The 18,804-nt window shown below is 33.1% G+C and overlaps 1 protein-coding gene across 2 annotated transcripts; it reads right to left on the bottom strand.

Annotated features, from left to right (window-relative positions):
• Window positions 1-1,894: 1,894 nt before the first annotated feature.
• LOC112526852 (LOB domain-containing protein 39-like) lies at window positions 1,895-2,974 on the bottom strand. 2 transcript variants are annotated; one of them, XR_003070657.1, is made up of 3 exons: window positions 2,739-2,974; window positions 2,179-2,646; window positions 1,895-2,064 (listed from the first exon to the last, which is right to left on the bottom strand). XR_003070657.1 is itself a non-coding variant. In XM_025137275.1 (2 exons), exons 1-2 carry the CDS (start codon window positions 2,920-2,922, stop codon window positions 2,234-2,236), a joined length of 597 nt encoding a protein of 198 aa, XP_024993043.1. In that variant the 5' UTR covers window positions 2,923-2,974; the 3' UTR covers window positions 1,895-2,233. The 2 variants fall into 2 exon arrangements, 1 of the variants encoding a protein (XP_024993043.1); XM_025137275.1 differs by having other exon boundaries at window positions 1,895-2,646.
• Window positions 2,975-18,804: the final 15,830 nt, after the last annotated feature.

Below are 18,804 nucleotides of genomic sequence, written 5' to 3'. Positions count from 1 at the left end.
TTCAATTTTTTATTATAACTTAATTTATATTTAATAAGACTTTCCTTTTAATAACATAACTTTTTGCAAGTTTTTAGAAGTTAATGATTATCCTTATTATATTTTATATTTTTTTATACTTAAAATGAGATAATTATGTTTATCTGCAGTTAGTCATACGAATTTAAACACTAAACTTTAATAAGTTACTAGTTGTGTACCTATGCAATGTGGCGGGAGCCATGAATTTTAACGATTTTGAAGTTTCATTGTTTTATTAGAGAAGATTTAACGATAATATAAGTTACACTTGGTTTTTATATATTAATACAATTTGAGTAAATAAGAGTTATGGTTCCAGTTAGAGTCTATCGATAAAAAAATTGTATGACAGTTTAAAATCCAATATATTTAAAATCCAACATATTTAAGTGACTCCACAAATGTGTTCAATTTACACCAAGAGCAAAGAATCAAGAGATCGAGAGCGAGACCGATAGTTATAGAACAATTGAATGAGAGAACTTTTAATAACTCATGAATATCAGTTTGATTGTCACCTTGGGGATGGGGAGAAGACATAGAGGTATGAGAAGGTGAAGGCATGAGTGAAAGATGTCAAAAGTATCTTGTAAACAGAAAAAGAAAAGATAAAAATGTCCATTGGTAACTTGTACTATATGTTAAGAGATTTTAAGACTGAATCCATAAAGTAGTAGTATTTAATATATTATGAATCGTTTTTAAGACTTTTAAAACTTTGTGCATTAAAAATTGTTTTTAAGACTTTTGATAAATCTGATTTATAAGGTGTATGGATATTTACACACAATTTACCTGCAATCTTGAAATATAAATAATATAAATCAATAAACAGTATATAATGTATGAAAAATTAATTTTAAAAATTTATATTAAATACTTTATAATATAATATATATTAAAATACTTCCGTTATGAGATGGTTAATCTATAGGTATTCCCTTTTTCTTACTTTTAACAAAACTAATTTTTCTTATGGTAATAATTTTTCATCTATAGCACCGTCTACTTTGAGTTGTATAAAAAATTAAAATATTTGTATTAATCATAATCTACTTTTTATATATATAAAAAATCCTTGATTTTAATATATATTTTTGATTTATAGGCTTTGTTGCTTTTTTTTAAAAAGAAAAATTGATTAATTGGAATCCCAATCATTTTTACATGGAACCCACCTTCAACTATACTAATATAAAAGGTATTATTTGACCCACTTAGCCATCGAGAGTAGTTGGGTGAGCCGACTCAAATAGAACCCATGACAGGTATTGTATTTGAGCAAAGTCATCACCGCTTTGCAAGAGCCGCAAACCCACTTTAATAGACACGGTGACACGGATTACCGTTTCGTTTCTCCGTCAAAATGTGAAAAAAAAATATAGGGTTGGATATCCAGGTTAATTAAAAAAAAAGGGTCGTAAAAGATAACCACAAAGGTAGTGTCTGATTGGTTTGATTTTGGCTCCAAATGTCAAAAGTACATGGAGGTCCCAGGTTTAAATCCAATGAAAAATAAAAATTCTTTTGTAGTCACAGAGGTTTAAATACGATGACTTCGAGCTATCTGCAAATCAGTGGCCCTCCTGAGATTAGTAGGCTCGTATAATTAGTTGGATATGCAAATTAATAATAAAAAATATATATATATATATATAGGATCATAAAAGGTGCTACTATATCATTTTATTTTATAGAACTGGGTATATTTTGAAACTATAATGATGATACAAGTTTTGCTTGATAGAATTGGTTTGGATGACTTTTATTTCATCCAACTTAGGTTTGTATGTTAAGATTTAAAAAAAAAAACACAAACAGTAATTTTCATATGATGGAATGATTTGATGCGATTACATAACCGATTATGTAATTAGTTGGATAAAATAACATACGTTAGGAAAAATATCAATTACAAGTATTGTTTTTCTTAATAAGTGCACTAAGATGGTACGAAAGTAGATATAACCTGATAACATGCCGTCTTCATTATTCTCTCATGCCGGAAAACAGGATCATCCGTCGGCCGTAGCCGATCACCGACTCCAAATTTCAAAGGGGAGCGATTTACAAAAACTCATACCAAAAAATTAAGAAGAAGATTATGTGTCCACATTTTTGTTAATTATTTTTAATTCTAAAAGAAGTAGTATTCACCTGGATACGATGGCGGATCCATTGATGATTTTATTTAGGTTGTAAGCTCAACTACTTATACAAGAAGGTTCAACAGTTTTGGCTCTTCGCCGTCGCTGCATCGAAAACTCATCAATACTTTTGATATGTTGGAGGCCGAGAAMCTYTGTTCATCGCCGGCGGCAGATKACGCAACCTTGAKATTTGCCAATGGAGCCGCGTTGGTTATGCTACACTTGCCGGAAGGTATCTGGTTCCTGATCATCATTGCCGACCACGAGCCGCCTGTTTCGGAGACTCCAGAACGTCCGTCAATTTCCGGAATATGATGAAAACTGTTGCTGAGAACTGTCGGCGTACCGCCGGCCAGCACCGTCCTCACTGCGGCCTGACACAGGTGCCAGTTTCCGGTGGAAAGGAGTCCGATAGCTCCGTTGACCGGATTCACAGTGCGGCCAACCGCTTCAAACAAGAGTGATTGGAACAGAGCTGCAAAAATCAAATGCGAAAATCTGAAACAATTAGAAATCATGATGAAAATTGTATAGATATTAGGATGTGGATTTGGATATAGCGTATACCGTTTCGTTTGTGGATTGGGACGGAGGAGATGAAATTTATGAGATCGGTGCGGCCGAAGAACTTGGAGACGAAGAGCGTAGCACGGGCTTTTGCTTCTGGAGAATCGATCCAGTCCAAACAAGGTCTTAAGACGCAGCTATCGTCACATCGCTTTCGTAAAACTCGGCAGCCATGGCAGCTCATATCTTTTTCTTTTGGAGGATTTCTTCGAATCGAAGGAAAAAGAGATTGCAGACCCCGAGAAACGAGAGTGTGTGTGGGGTTTGTTTTGTAGTGGAGAATAGACGTGGATTTGAAAGGCAAATTAACTATGGTTAATAAATGTCCAATTACATACAACCAGTTTGTGTCAACTTCAAAAATTAATTAAAATACTAAACTTTTTATTTTAGGTTTTAGAGGCTGTTGTTTACCTTTTAATAGTTTTATTAAAATTTAAAAAATAGTATCTCATTATTAAAAGATGAATTTTGTTTGAAAAAAAATCTGTTTTTTAATGATTCTAGAACCGTCAGAATAATTTGTATCATGTGTCTCCCTTAACTATTAAACGTCATCATTTCATTGTAAACCATTATCAAACAATTATATTTTATTTTACACTATATCATATGAAATAAAAATCTTTAAAAGTAGAAATAAAAAGGTTTAATAACCTTTAAAAGGTTTCTTATTTTTAACCACATAGGACGATTGATGGTTAAAAGTGTCTGGAGGTCACAGGTTCGAATGCAAGAAGAAATAAAAATCTCGTTATGACCGCAGAGGTTCAAATGCGGTGACTCTAGACTACCCGTGAAATGAGTATTCGTCCTGGGATTAGTCAGCTCGTATAATGAATTGGATATACATGTTAATAAAAAAAATCTTCAGTTATGAAATGAATACAGTTAATAACATGTTATTGTTTAGCAAATATTTGTATCCATTATTGATATCTGTAACAGTCATATGTTATATGAAAAAAAAATTAAGAAATTAAATAAGTGATAAAATTTTAAATTTTTTTAACAAATAAAATTTTAATCTTTTTGAAATAAAATAAATAAAATTTTAAATATTAAAATCGAACAAATAAATTTTTGAACTTATTAAATTCGAAAAAAAATCTAATAAACTTTTATATTTTGAGCGATTGAATTTGAGTACTTGAATAATTTTTTAAACGAATAAATCTTTACACTTATAAAACAAAAGAAATATATAATTTCTCTTTCGATAAATCAACACATCAGTAGTAAAGTACAATGAACTAATAAAATGAAGAAAAAAAAAATTTATTTGTTAAATAATTAAAGGACTTGATAATTTAAAATATGAAAGCTGGTTTTGTTATTTTGAACTTCTCCAATATTATATTAGGCAAATTTCATGAAAAAATAACGTACTTTAACTTGATTCTTGTTTTGGGTAACGTACTTTCAAAACTTTTATTTTGGTACATAAGATGTAAAGTTTTAAACATTTAAGTACTCAGGTAACTGGTTGAATTATTAACTGGTTATCATACTGATGTGGCGAGTGATGTGGTATCCAACTCGGTATTATTTGTTGACCTAGTCAGTGACGTGGATTTTTTTTAATCTAAAATTAGTCCTTTTTTTAGTCTAAAATTAGTCTTCACTGAGTTACCCGGGTACTTAAATGTTTAAAACTTTACATCTTATGTACCAAAATGGAAGTTTTGAAAGTACGTTACCCAAAATAGGAATCAAGTTAAAGTACGTTATTTTTTCATGCAATTTGTACTATTATATTTGTAAGCTTTTGTGTGTGTGTGTATATATATATATATATATATATATGTATTTGAAATAAACCATATATATATATATATATATATATATATATTATGTAAACTACTCTACTAATCCATAAGGTTTAGTGAAATTTCTAAAAATGGTACCTGGCCTTTATAACTCTTAAAAGAATTCTTGTGGTTTACATTTTGCTCTGAAAATGATCTATGACATTGGTTGCGTAAAAGATTATTTATTAAATTAGGGGTCTTTGGTCTTCTTACTTTTTTTTATCAACTTTCTTTTCAAAAAAGATATTATGTAAGATATACTATATAATATCTAATATTATATATTACATGTATAGAGGCAGGATCATGGAGAAGCCAGTCAACTTACGAGAATGCAATAAGTTCTAAGATCACATGTGATTACAGAGTAAGATCACATGTGATACAACACGTCCAAAAAGGATGTGGACGAACAGGTCAACACGACCAAGTGAAGTCACAGCGAACCCCTCTTCGCAGCCCCCACCTGCCCCCACAAGCAACCTAAACTCCTATTAACTCAAACCCACCGCGACACCCTCCTCCACTTAACTCGCTACCACCGCCATGTTTACCTCCACATCGTGACCTATCTCACACACTTGTTTTGTTATCTCCAAAAACATCATGTAGACCATCCTTTTATTAGATCTCTGTCAGTACCTCTAGAAACTCTAAATTCACTTTTGATTTTATTTATGGGTTTGTTTTGTTTCTGGTTTTCTATTATTCGAAGTAGAAGGAAGGGTTTCCTTTTTTTTGGTTTGTGTCTTGAGTTGGTCCCGATGATTTTTCTCTTTGATTTTCTTACCAGAGAAGATGACCGAAGATATTAGTCGCCTGAAATGGGGATAAGGGCGTAGAAGTCATAGGAGGGGGCGGGGGCGGGGGCAGGGGCGGAAGAGAAAATAATGTTTTTGTATTTTAAATGATAATTACATATGTAGACAAATTTTATATACTTGTACACTGACATTTTTAATAGGAAATGATATAATGATCGAAATCCCCCTAAACTAACGACACTTGAACTAACATAGTTAGTGTTAGGAAACATTGTCAAAGCAAAACGCAAGCCACAAGGATAATTTTCAGACTTATTAGAGATTACATACCATTTTTAGAAATTTCAACTAAACCTCGAGGACTAAAATTGTATTTACTTTATTTTTTAACTGTGAAAAATAAATACGCATATTTTTAGACGAATAAGTTCAATTGTAGTTCAACGGATAAGTTCATAGGTTTGTTTTTCAAATGTCACTGTCTTACTGATTCAAATCTTTTCAAAATTATTTTAAGGATTATCTGACTAACTGTAAGTTACATTCTTGGTCCCCATGGTTTACTCACTACAACACCTCAAGCCTTTGTAATATGCATTTTATAACGCATTTCGTTCCTGTCACTAACTTTGTTTAAATCCTTTACGTTATCTTTATTTAACACAAGACCATGTTAGACTTTCTATCTATTAACTGAAAGGAGAGTTTTAATAAACCAATTAAATGATGCCATGTGTCCGCCTCCCCTACTTTTTTCTTCCATCTCCAGCAATGAATACCATCTCATCCGATGAACATCATTTTCTTCACCGTCCCCTTACTCTTTCATTTCATAGACCAATCAGCACCTTGTTTCAATTCCTTAAGATAAAACACATCATTAAGTTTCAATTTTTATAAATACTAATATAGAAATGAGTTCTGATAATTACCAACCTTTATATATTTGAGATGAAATGGTACCCTCTAAGTTAACTGAGTTAACAAAATATTTTAGACAAAGTTAGGGCAAGTGACCAAAGACGTAATAAAATGCATACCATAGGGTTGTAATTCATAATATATTTCAGAAATGACTTGGGAGATGTTATAGTATGTAAACCACAAGACTAATAAAGTAATTTACTCTAAACTAAGAGTAAATTACATTTTTAGTCCATGTGGTTGTTACTTGATATCAACTCTTGTACTTAAAAGAAAATAATTAGACTTTTGGTCACTATGGTTGCAATTTTTATTCGGATTTGGTTTCTTTGACTCATTTTTTTTATATAACCCCCTTTCGGCTCCCCCTCAACTCCTTTTTCTAATAAAAACCCACACACACAAAAATCTTACCCCTTCTCCGATCAACCCCCCGCTCCCACACACACACAAACACAAAACCTACACCACCCACACACAAACACAACGCAAAAAAAAAAAAAAAAATCCAACCCTCGTCAAAACCCGTCATCCACAACATTAAAACATACCCACATACACATATACACACAAAAACACCTCTGCCCTCCAAAAAAAACCTACAACCCACAAATTTCATTTATGTTTTCATCAATCTGTTTGGGAGCAAAAGAAATAGAGACAAGGCTAACACTGATACTATATCAAGATGATGGACGTACATAGATTTTCTTATGTCGTCGCACCCATACATGTTGCTTCAATATTAGAAGCTTAAGGGCTTGATCATCAGGGGGTGGGGTGCGATGGGGATTCAGTAAAAAGACCAAAATACCTTTAGGTTATTTAACAATCAAACAAAAAAAAAAACCAAATTCGAAATTAAATGTGGAACTTGTAATTATTTCATTTTAAATGCAAGAGTTGGTAATAAACAACAAGTATAAGTACGAAAAGTGTAATTTAGTGAAAGTTGAGAAAGAATGAGTGGATGGGTGGGTGAGGTGATGTTTGTGAAGGAAGTCTTTTTTGGAATGAAGCGGCTCCGTGTTTTCGCGGCTCTCATTACTTTGGACTTCTTTTCTTTGTCATTATGGAATCTGAAACCTTTTCTTTCTGTACTTTCTCATGTTCTCTCGGGATGTGTTTTTTTATTTCATCCCATCTTTAGATATATACTGATATGAAGTTAAATATTTTACAGAGAAAATAACAGTTTTTAATATCACATATGATTATATTTATCTGGGTGTATTTAAGTTGTATATGATTAAACGTTTATATGTTGTTAATGTAACGTGTAATTAATCATACTAGAAGGGTACTCGTATAGTGCATCGAGACACATCTCGATTTCAATATTTCGTTTTATTTTTTTTATATCGATATAATACGGTTTTATATGGTTTTGAGAACGTGATAATATTTTTATTTTTTAATAAAATATAAATTTGAAAATATTATAAAATTTTGAAAAATTATATATTGATATCAGTGTCAAATTAATCTTTTTTTAAAAATTCTTGTTTTTGGTGTAATTTCCTTAATCTAAATTTTTTATTATAATTTAATTTAAGTTTAATAGCATAATTTTTTATAAAGATAATAACTAAATATTTTGTTAGAACTCAATGATTATGCTAATTATATTTTAGATTTTTACTCGCGCAACATAGTAAAATATATCTTGATTTTAATATTTCATTTTATTCTTTATCTCAATCGATGTTATAATATGATCTTATGTGATTTTGAAAAAAAACGATAATGTTTTTATTTTTCAATAAAATATAAATTTGAAGATATTATAAAATTTGACAAAAAATATCGATATTAGTATCAAATTAACTATTTAAAATTTCTCATTTTTTGTGTAATTTTTTAATTCAATTTTTTATTATAACTTAATTAGGTTCAATAACGAAATAATTTATATTTAGTTTAATAATATAATTTTCTTATAAAGATAATAATTAATTATTTTGTTAGAACTTGATAATTATTCTAATTATATTATAACTTTTTAAATTTTTTAGATTTTAAAATGAGATGTTTATCCTCTATTTGATTATGTTTATCCGTAATTAGTTACACGAATTCAAATATGAAGCTTTAATACGTTCTACTTATGCATAATATTTTTCTTATAAAGATTAATTAATTATTTTGTTATAACTTGATAATTATCCTAATTATATTTTAGATTTTAAAATGAGATATTTATCCTCTATTTGATTATGTTTATCCCCAATTAGTTACACGAATTCAAAATGAAGCTTTAATAAGTTATACTTATGCATATTTTACTTGTAATCTTGAATTTTAAGTAATATGCATCAATATACAGTACTTCATGCATAAAAAATGTTTTTAAGAGTTTTTGCCAAATGCTTTATAATGTAGTATATATATGATTAAGCTTTTATATCATGTGTATAACCATATATGATATTGAGAATTCTCGTTTTCTAGTAAATGTTTAGTTTCTCGTTTGAACTTGCCCCTACTTTGCTTATATAAATTTTAGTTTATTTTTATTAACCATAAATTTCATAATTTTGTAACGTATTTTATATCTTATTCCAATATTATGTAACCTACTTTTTAAACTTTTTATTTTAGTATTTATAATATAGGCGTAGGATCGTGTTGGAAGGACGGTTAAGGTGAGAAGTGAAAGAAGAGATTTAAACCCTTGATCATTTTTATTCTCAAACTCACTCATGAATCGTGTTTGATATGCGGATTGATCGGGTGCACTTGAGAGGACGTAAAGAATTGGATTTATAAGGACGTATAAAGTGTTTAATGTCTTAATAGAGTGCCTTATAAGACTTAAAGTTGATGGACCAAAAAGTTAAATGTGTTACAATAAGTTTATATGACCCTTTTTGATGTCGTAACAAGTTTTAAGGACCTTTCTAAAATAACGTGTCGTATTAGCTATTTGATATGACATTTATAAACCCATATTTTATCGGACCCTTGTGTTTACAGGACATTTTTACAAATGGTATCTTATAAAACAGGTAATACGATATTGTATTATAAAATGGTTCTAAATAATTTGTTGTGACGCATAAAAGCGTCCTATAAACTTATTGTAACATTTTTAGATATGACACTTTTATTTTTTGGTCATATAAACTTAAGTCTTATATGGAACTCTATTAGGACACTTAAACTATTTATAAACATAATTTTGTTGTAATGGATTATCTTCGTATGAGGTTGAACAAGTGTTGTGATTAAGGATTTGAAACCCAAGTATGTACACAAAACTGATTTCGTATCAAGGGGGTGTCTGGGATTGCTTATTTAAAACAACTTATGCTTTTTTACAAAAGTGCTTATTAACTTATGTGGTATCAAACTGAAGTTTTGTAAAAAGTGTTTGGATTAGCTTATAGCAGTACCAAACTGCAATAAGTTGATAAGTTGTTTTTTAGTGTTTGACAAATTTTGCTTATATCTGTAAAATGACCAAAAAAGATAGTATTTCATATTATTGACTTATGGGAGTGTTTGAGATTGCTTATTAACTTATTTGATTTTTTAACATATAAAAATTTATTTTTCATCATTTATAATAATATCTCTAACAAAAATTTAATATCAATAACAAAAAATGTCAACAGGGCTGGATAATGGCAGTGATTAGAGGTTGTAGTACTCCGGCCAACCGGAGATTAGGAATGGGTTTGAGTTCGAAATCCCGTTTCTTGGACGATTTAAATGCGAGTCGTGTGGATATTCATCGTCATGTAAACCTCCCCAAGAATCCGAAAGTTTGTCAGTTGTGGGGAGTAAACCGAAAGGATAGTGAGAATAACACGTGCATTTTCTCCTCCACATACCCTTTCGATGGACACCATTTCCGAGCGTTTTTAGCCATTTGCAGGGATGTTCGTTGTTACACAGGAATGTGAAGATGTTAATCGCTAGCTCGTCTTCTCTTTCCATCAAGGCTTTATAGAGCCCGCAATTGCCTTTATGCGATTCCTTCCAATGTTGCTTTTGTTAGAGAACGAGTAGAGTCTAAAGAAATCGTGCCTCTTCCCATTAACACCAAGATGCAAATTGCCGACCTCTTCACTAAACCCCTAGGCCTTCAACAGTTCGAATCCTTACTTAGCAAGTTGGGCATGCAAAACCTACATGCTCCAACTTGAGGGGGAGTATATAAATTATATTGCTTCTCTTCCATACTTATCTCTTCCTATTTGTTATCACCGATCCTTGTATATCGGGTGTATATCGGGTTTCCTTTTTTGCCCCCTTGTGTTGTATATTTATACTTCGTTTTGCTTGTAATTCACATACAATAATTAATAAAGAATCAATTCTTTATGGTATCAGAGCGGTGCCGATCCTGCTCTTCCGATCAAACCTAACCATAAAACTCAAAACTCAAAACCGACGCCATGACTGGTGCAGAGAAAAGTACGAACAAGAACGAGAAGAATGGTCCAGACGCAAACTCCCCGTTTTACATCCATCCGTCAGATTATCCACGACAAATGCATGTCAACGATGCTCTAACGGATAACAACTACAACGATTGGGTCCAGGAGATGGAAAACTTCTTGTTCGCCAAGAACAAGATTGGTTTCATCGATGGAACCATCAAGAAACCACAGAAAACTGCTGCTGACTACATGGACTGGATGCGGTGTGACGCAATGATCAAGGGGTGGTTAACAACTGCCATGGAGAAGGAGATCCGAACCAGTATGAAATATGCCAATTCCGCTGCTGAGATGTGGTCCGATCTTCATGAAAGGTTTGGCAAACAAAACACACCCCATGCATACGAACTGAAACAAGCCATCTCTAATACCCGGTAGGAAGGAATGATTGTTTCTGCCTACTACACAAAGCTTCGAGGCTTTTGGGACGAGATCCAACCGGTTCTTAATGTTCCAAAGTGTTCTTACAACGGATGCACATGCGGATTCGGAAGAACTCTCAATGAGCTTAGAGAGCAAGAGAGACTCTACGAGTTTCTCATGGGGCTTGACACCGAATTCTCCGTTATCAGAACTCAGATATTGGCCATGAAACCCACTCCATCTCTTGGAACTGCCTACCATTTAGTTGCTGAAGACGAGCAGCAGAGAACCATTACTGATGCAAAAAGGCCCACGGCTGAGGCGGCGGCATTTAAGGCCTTTGTGAAACGAGAGACAAGCTCCAATCAACAAGCAACAAGTATGTGAAAAGGGACACCAAACAAATAGAACACTGCAGCTTCTGTGATAAAGATGGTCACACTCGTGAAGGCTGTTTCAAACGGATTGGTTATCCTGAATGGTGACAAGACAAAACTAGACCGAAGGCTGCCTGTGCTAAAGTCGAATCGAGTCCCATCGAGGGTTTGACAAAAGACCAATATCGACAATTTCTCAAACACTTTGCTTCTGAAGAAAATCAAACAAAGAATGATTCTCCACCCACAGCTAACATGGCAGGTAAAATAAGTCCTAACGATTCTTGGATTGTTGATACATGAGCTACCGAGCACATGACCAACAGAATTGACATTATTGAGAACAAGATCTCCTCCTCAGTTGCGGAACCAGTAACCATACCAAATGGAGAATTCGTTCCCGTCAAAGGAAGAGGAGACCACACATTACCAAATGGAACCAAAGTGAAAGGAGTTCTTCACGTTCCTGAATTCAATTGCAGCCTTTTATCAGTTAGCAAGCTTTCAAGTGATTTGAATTGTGTCGTAAGCTTYTTTCCAARTTTCTTTGTCATGCAGGACCTAACTTCRAAGAACTTGATTGGAGCRGGTAAATGYGTGAGTRGTCTATACCGGATGGGAGCTCTTGGACACCAGAGGAAAGCAATGATGTCGGAGGGGAACATTTGGCACAAGWGGTTGGRACATGCTAGCRAAGAAAAGCTAAGTCAAATAAGTTTTCTTAGAAACATTTCATTTAGAAATAAAGGCCATGTTTGTGATTCTTGTGTGAAATCTAAGATGACAAGACAACCGTTTCCCACTAGTGTTACTAAAACAAATGCGTGTTTTGATTTGATACATTGTGATTTATGCGGAAAGTATCAAACACCCTCTTTTTCAAAGGCGAGTTATTTCTTGACTATAGTTGATGATCATAGTAGGGCAGTTTGGGTTTTCCTTCTTAAACACAAACACGAAGCGAGCACATGCCTTATTGATTTTCATAAAATGGTCAAAACTCAGTTTGAGAAAAACATTAAAAGAATCAGATGTGATAATGGTGGGGAATTCACATAAAATAAAATGTTGAATTTTTACGCGGAGCAAGGCATGATTTTAGAGACAACGTGTCTTCACACTCCACAACAAAATGGAGTTGTGGAGTGAAAACACCGCCATTTACTTGAAGTTGCTCGTGCTCTAAAAATTGAAGCTGGCCTTCCCACAAGATTTTGGGGAGAATGCATCTTAACGGCCACATATATCATAAATAGATTACCCTCCAAGGTCATTGAAAAGAAAACTCCCTACGAAATCTTATATGGTCACAAACCAAATTATGATCATATGAGAGTTTTTGGGTGTTTGGCTTATTATCATAGTACCGAAACAAAGGGTGATAAGTTCTAAATAAGGGGGAGACCGGGAGTCTTTGTTGGCTATCCTCACGAAACCAAAGGCTATAAAATATACGATCCAAGTCACAATAAAATTATTGTGTCAAGGGACGTAAAATTCGCTGAGAACGCATTCCCGTTTGCTTCTAATGCCACGAAAAATGAAAAGGAAAATGAATACGTCATGGATGTTACTCATGATGTGGAAGAAGAGCATAATGAACAAAATGAAGAATTTGGTGCACCTACTGAAGGTGACTTGAATTTACATGGAACTTCCAATAATTCCACCAATAACCAAGGAGAACCATCCGTGCAAGAAGCCAACATTGAAATGCCATTTGAACACAATGAAGCCAATCACGATGGGGAAATTAATGTTGAAAATATTGGTGTCAACTAAGGCAAAAGAAGCAGATTGAGACCTAAACATTTGCAGGACTATGAAGTCAATCTCCCTCCTTCTCTAGACCACACGCAACCCGCTCCAAGTCAAGAAGAAAGCTCCACGGTATACCCTTTAGCCAACTTTATTTCTTATGAAAAATTCTCGAACTCTCACAAAGCTTATTTAGCGGCCATCACTTCAAACGATGAGCCCAAAACTTTTAATCAAGCTGTGCAGGATAAAAAATGGACAGATGCCATGCAAAGAGAGATTCGAGCCTTGGAAGAAAATGAAACATGGTCCGTTGAAGACTTACCGAGTGGAAAACGGGCCATTGATTCAAAATGGATTTACAAAATCAAATACAAACCCAATGGTGAGATTGAAAGATACAAAGCAAGGCTTGTCGCAAAGGGCTTCACTCAAATGGAAGGGGTCGATTATCAGACACCTTTACACCAGTTGCTAAATTGGTAACCGTCAGAACTCTTCTAGACATAGTCGTTAAAAGGGATTGGATCATCCAACAGTTAGACGTCAACAATGCCTTCATACATGGATACTTAGACGAAAAAGTCTACATGAATATACAAGAAAAGGGGAGCAACCAAAGTGTGTCGGTTAAAGAAGTCTCTTTATGGTTTGAAGCAGGCTTCGAGAAATTGGTATAAAAAACTCACCTCCGTTCTCACTGAGTTACAATTTGAACAATCTCACGCTGATCATTCACTTTTTAAATACAAGTGTGACAAAGTGTTCATCGCTACAGTTGTATACATTGATGACCCGATCATTGTGGGAAATGATGCTGCCAAAATCAAAGAAGTAAAGGCCTTGCTTAACGAAAAATTCAGTATCAAAGACCTTGGAAACTTAAAGTATTTTCTTGGCATAGAGGTTACTCGTACCAAGGATGGACTGGTTCTTAATCAAAGGAAATATATCCTTGACATCCTAGAAGAAACATGCATGATTGGATGTCGACCTTGTTTGTTCCCAATGGAACAAAATCTAAAACTCGATAAAGACAGTGAAGAACCGCGTGTGGATGCTAGCAAGTATCGAAGGCTGGTAGGTAAACTACTATACCTCCAAGAAACAAGACCCAATCTCACGTATGATGTTAATGTTCTAAGCCAATTTGTGTCGAATCCTCGACAAGATCACTTGGATTCAGTCATGAGAGTTTTAAGGTACTTGAAGGCTATAGCAGGAAAAGGCTTGTTATTTCCAAAACAAGGAGGAACAAATCTCGTCACCTACTGTGATGCAAATTGGTTGGGGTGTCCTTTTACCTGAAGATCTCGAACAAGATGCATTTTACTCTTGGAAGGAGCTCCCTTCTCATGGAAATCAAGGAAACACTCAGTCGTTTCTCGATCATCAACTGAGGCAGAATATCGAACAATGGCTGCAATGGTTAGTGAAATTATATGGATGCGATGGCTCCTAAGCAAACTCGATGTTGAACAAGATGAGCCAACACCTCTTTTCTATGACAATCAGGCAGCTCGAAATATTGCCAATTACCCCGTCTTCCATGAGCAGACTAAACATGTTGAGATGGATTGCTACTTTGTTAGAGAAAAGGTAGAATCTAAAGAAATCATGCCTCTTCCCATTAACACCAAGATGCAAATTGCCGACCTCTTCACTAAACCCCTAGGCCTTCAACAATTCGAATCCTTACTTAGCAAGCTGGGAATGCAAAACCTACATGCTCCAACTTGAAGGGGAGTATAGAAATTCTATTGATTCTCTTCCATATTTATCTCTTCCTATTTGTTATCACCGATCCTTGTATATCGGGTGTATATCGGGTTTCCTTTTTTTGCCCCCTTGTGTTGTACATTTATACTTTGTTTTGCTTGTAATTCACATATAAGAATTAATAAAGAATCAATTCTTTATTAGTCACTAGCCTGTCTTCTCTTTCCATCAAGGCTTTATAGAGCCCGCCATTGCCTTTATGCGATTCCTTCCAATGTTGCTTTTGGCAGAACGAACCACAATAGATTATACCGTGACAATGGTCACAATACGTGATATGTTCGTCGGAGACTTCTTTCTCGCATCGAGCACACTGTCTTAAACTGCCTAGCAACCCTACATCGAAAAAACTCTCCTTGTTTGCGAATTCAGAATATTTAGTAGGGGTTGACCCGACACTTGAGTTGACTTTTTTCGTATAACCTTGACCAGGTGGGTGTGATACCGTAACAACAACAACATCATTACCCTTCAACATTTCAGCAGGCCACTGAATATCAACGGTTTCAATGAACAGTTCTAAGTGAATGAATTTCGACCATTTCGGACCGTCTTGATCTTGCTGAAGCAAAGGGTGCACTAAGGAAACAACTTTCAAAACTCCATACATGAATTTAAGCTCTTCGATCGTGGGATTTCTACATTGAAGCTCACCAGATGAATTGCAACGGCAAACATCAAGAACAGGGAAACGATCAGCACCAGACTCTCCAACGATAAAGATTTGAACATTTTCTTGTGGGAAGGAAACATCAATGATTCAAGCTCGTATGTTTCCCTCATTAGCTCGACATTCGGAACACAAATAGTTTTTCTAGAACCGATTATGATGATGATGAGAAGGGTAGACGATGATGATGAGAAGGGTAAACGATGATGATGTGCGTGATGTATATGGAGAAGAGATCTGTTCGTGAATATGTATCTTGAGAAGAGATGGGTGTTATATAGGGTTAAAATGGTAAACTGGTAATAAGTTGATTTTCATTAGTCAAGAAGAATTAACTTATCAAAAACTGCTTATTACCGGTTTGGCACCGGTATGAGCAGTTTTTTTTCCTTACCCAAACACTAGAAAACAACTTATCTTCAGTGCCAGACTGAAATAAGTTAAAAAGCAGTTTTGATAAGCAATCCCAAACACCCCCTAAGTTAGGTGTCGTTTATCAAACGCTTACCTGGGTAAGCGCTTACCAAGTTGCTTTACTTTACCAGATGAATATGACAAGGACTAAAAATTTTACCCGGTAAGAGTGAAGGCAAGAATTGAGAGTCTTACCCGGTAAGTGAGGACGAGAACTCTTACCATGGTTAGCGCTTATCGGGATAAATTGTTGCATACGATGCACTATAGTAAATAAAATCTTACTTCGAAGTAAATGATAGTGTTGAATTTTACCAGTAAGTATTTATCGGGTAAGTGTTTAGGTAAACGACCCCTATGATTTAGACTAAAAATTCTATTGGTAAGTTTTTATATGTCCACGACATATGTTACATAGTAATACTGTTAAGGGGTATGTAAACCTATACAATTGCATACAAAGAATACGTATGCTTTGATATTATTATTGGATAATCAAACACATGAATTATGTCAAATTGATTGTTAAAATAGTATTATAGCAGAATAATTAAAGTATATGTTAAAAATGTAGTTATGATAATTACAAGGTTTTATATGTAAATATATATATATATATATATATATATATATATATATATATATATATATATATTACATTTGAATTTCATAACGGTTAATAAAATTAAATAAAACCTTTATGGGCTTAAGGTAACCCATGTTTAGGTATTATGGTAGTTTGTAACTCAAATAGGTTAACTATAAATATGGGGATAAGTGCAAAACTAAAAGGTTAACGAATATTTTAGATTTAGATATTATCATAGAAAACAGAAAGAAAATATTTTTCTTTCTTTTTTGTTATACTGTTACATCCCTAAAATATGAGTAAATTTAAACCATAAGGTTAATACTTAATGAATGTCTATTATATATGCATACACGTATAACATAAGGGTGGATGGAAAGAAATGGTTCGTGGCTTTTCCAAATCTATGTGTTTGTGTGTGGATTTACCAGAGAAGTGTCCTGAAAATGAACCGAGAGAGATATGATCCATCAGAGAAGAGAGGGGGTTATATGGATATAATGTATGCATATATATATATATATATATATATATATATAAAGAGAGAGAGAGATTTGGAATCATGTGATACAAGACTGTTTTCGTAAGACACGTGAGACATGATTTTTACACTTGAAACTTCATAGTAAACCACCTTCACAATGTTTTTGCTGTGAAGATTCGGATTTTTTACCTTTACAACATTTTGTTGTGAAGTTTCAAGTGTAAAAATCGTGTCTTACAAAAACAACTTTATTTCACGTGAACGCAACCCGATATATATACATATACATATACATATATATATATACATATACATATACATATATATATATATATACATATACATATATATATATACATATACATATATATATATATACATATACATATATATATATATATAGGGTCAAGTTCAAATGTTAACCAAAGTTTTTGTGTTAACTTTGTTAACCGATCTTGGCCATCCAATTTTTCAATAAACGGTTGTGATTAATCATGATAAAAACTTATTTTTATTAAATTTAAAATTTCATAAAGATAAGTGAACAAAGTTGAAAAGGGTATTTAGGTAAAAAAAAAGTTATGTAACTCCCATATCATTAATTAATTGGGAGTTACAAAATAAAAAATTCTATGATTTTTTTGTTAATTTATTTTTGTTAATGTAAGAACCATATGAACACAACTATAAATATATGAACCATTGTGTCAAATACGAACAAAAATTTGACATATATATGTACTTGGACTGCATAACATTTATGAACATAATAAGAATAGCTGCTACACGAAAGAAAAAAAAAATGTATGAACACGATATGAACAGATTGTGAACAATAGATTCTTCATTATAAACACATTCAGAAGCGATCATTTGTCAATTGGAGTTTTATACATGCATTGCATCCACACCGTTTAAGGTTCACCCCTTGTTCATATATGTTTATGATCTTATATGGTTGTTCACCCCTTGTTCATATCGTGTTCACCTCTTGTTCATATCGTGTTCAACTCTTGTTCATTTTGTGTTCACCCTTGTTCATATCGTATAAAATATATGAACACATAATCTCAACGCTATGAACACCGGATGCAAACACTAACACAAATATAAAGATTTTGTATCAAGCTTAAGAAATAACACTTGTGTTCATATGATAGAAGTAACATGAACACAATGGTTCATGATTCATAAAAGTCGGTAATATGACAATACGAAAATGGGTCATGCATGTACTTTCATTTGAACATGTGAATTAGGTATGTATTTTAATAATTAAAGAAAAAAGCTATCAATACAAGATGAATTATAAAAAGCACAACACATCGTAATGAACATAATTTCGATTAAAACRAATCTAAAAAAATAAAAAATATATTACCAAGACATTCGCTTTGGTTAATTTTTTCAATTCCCGGCCTTGAACTCCGATTGTCATCATAAACCATTTTAATCTTCTTACTGTTGTCGATTTATTTTCCATTGTTTATCTATATTAGCTTGATCGATACCGGAAATTTTTATTACCGTGTTTTCTATGCGAATTAAATACTGATAAAACAATGAACATTGAAGATCAATATTAAAAAAAATAAAAATATTAATATTATAAATGCATATTTTTTGGGATTTGATGATTTGTAACTCCCTATTAATTGTTTGGGAGTTACATATCAAATCAATTT

The sequence above is a fragment of the Cynara cardunculus genome (assembly GCF_001531365.2).
Source record: "Cynara cardunculus var. scolymus isolate 2C chromosome LG 14, CcrdV1, whole genome shotgun sequence".
NCBI classification, from domain to species: domain Eukaryota; kingdom Viridiplantae; phylum Streptophyta; class Magnoliopsida; order Asterales; family Asteraceae; genus Cynara; species Cynara cardunculus.
Note: the sequence above shows the minus strand (reverse complement) of the source record. Positions and strands in the feature narration are given on the sequence as shown.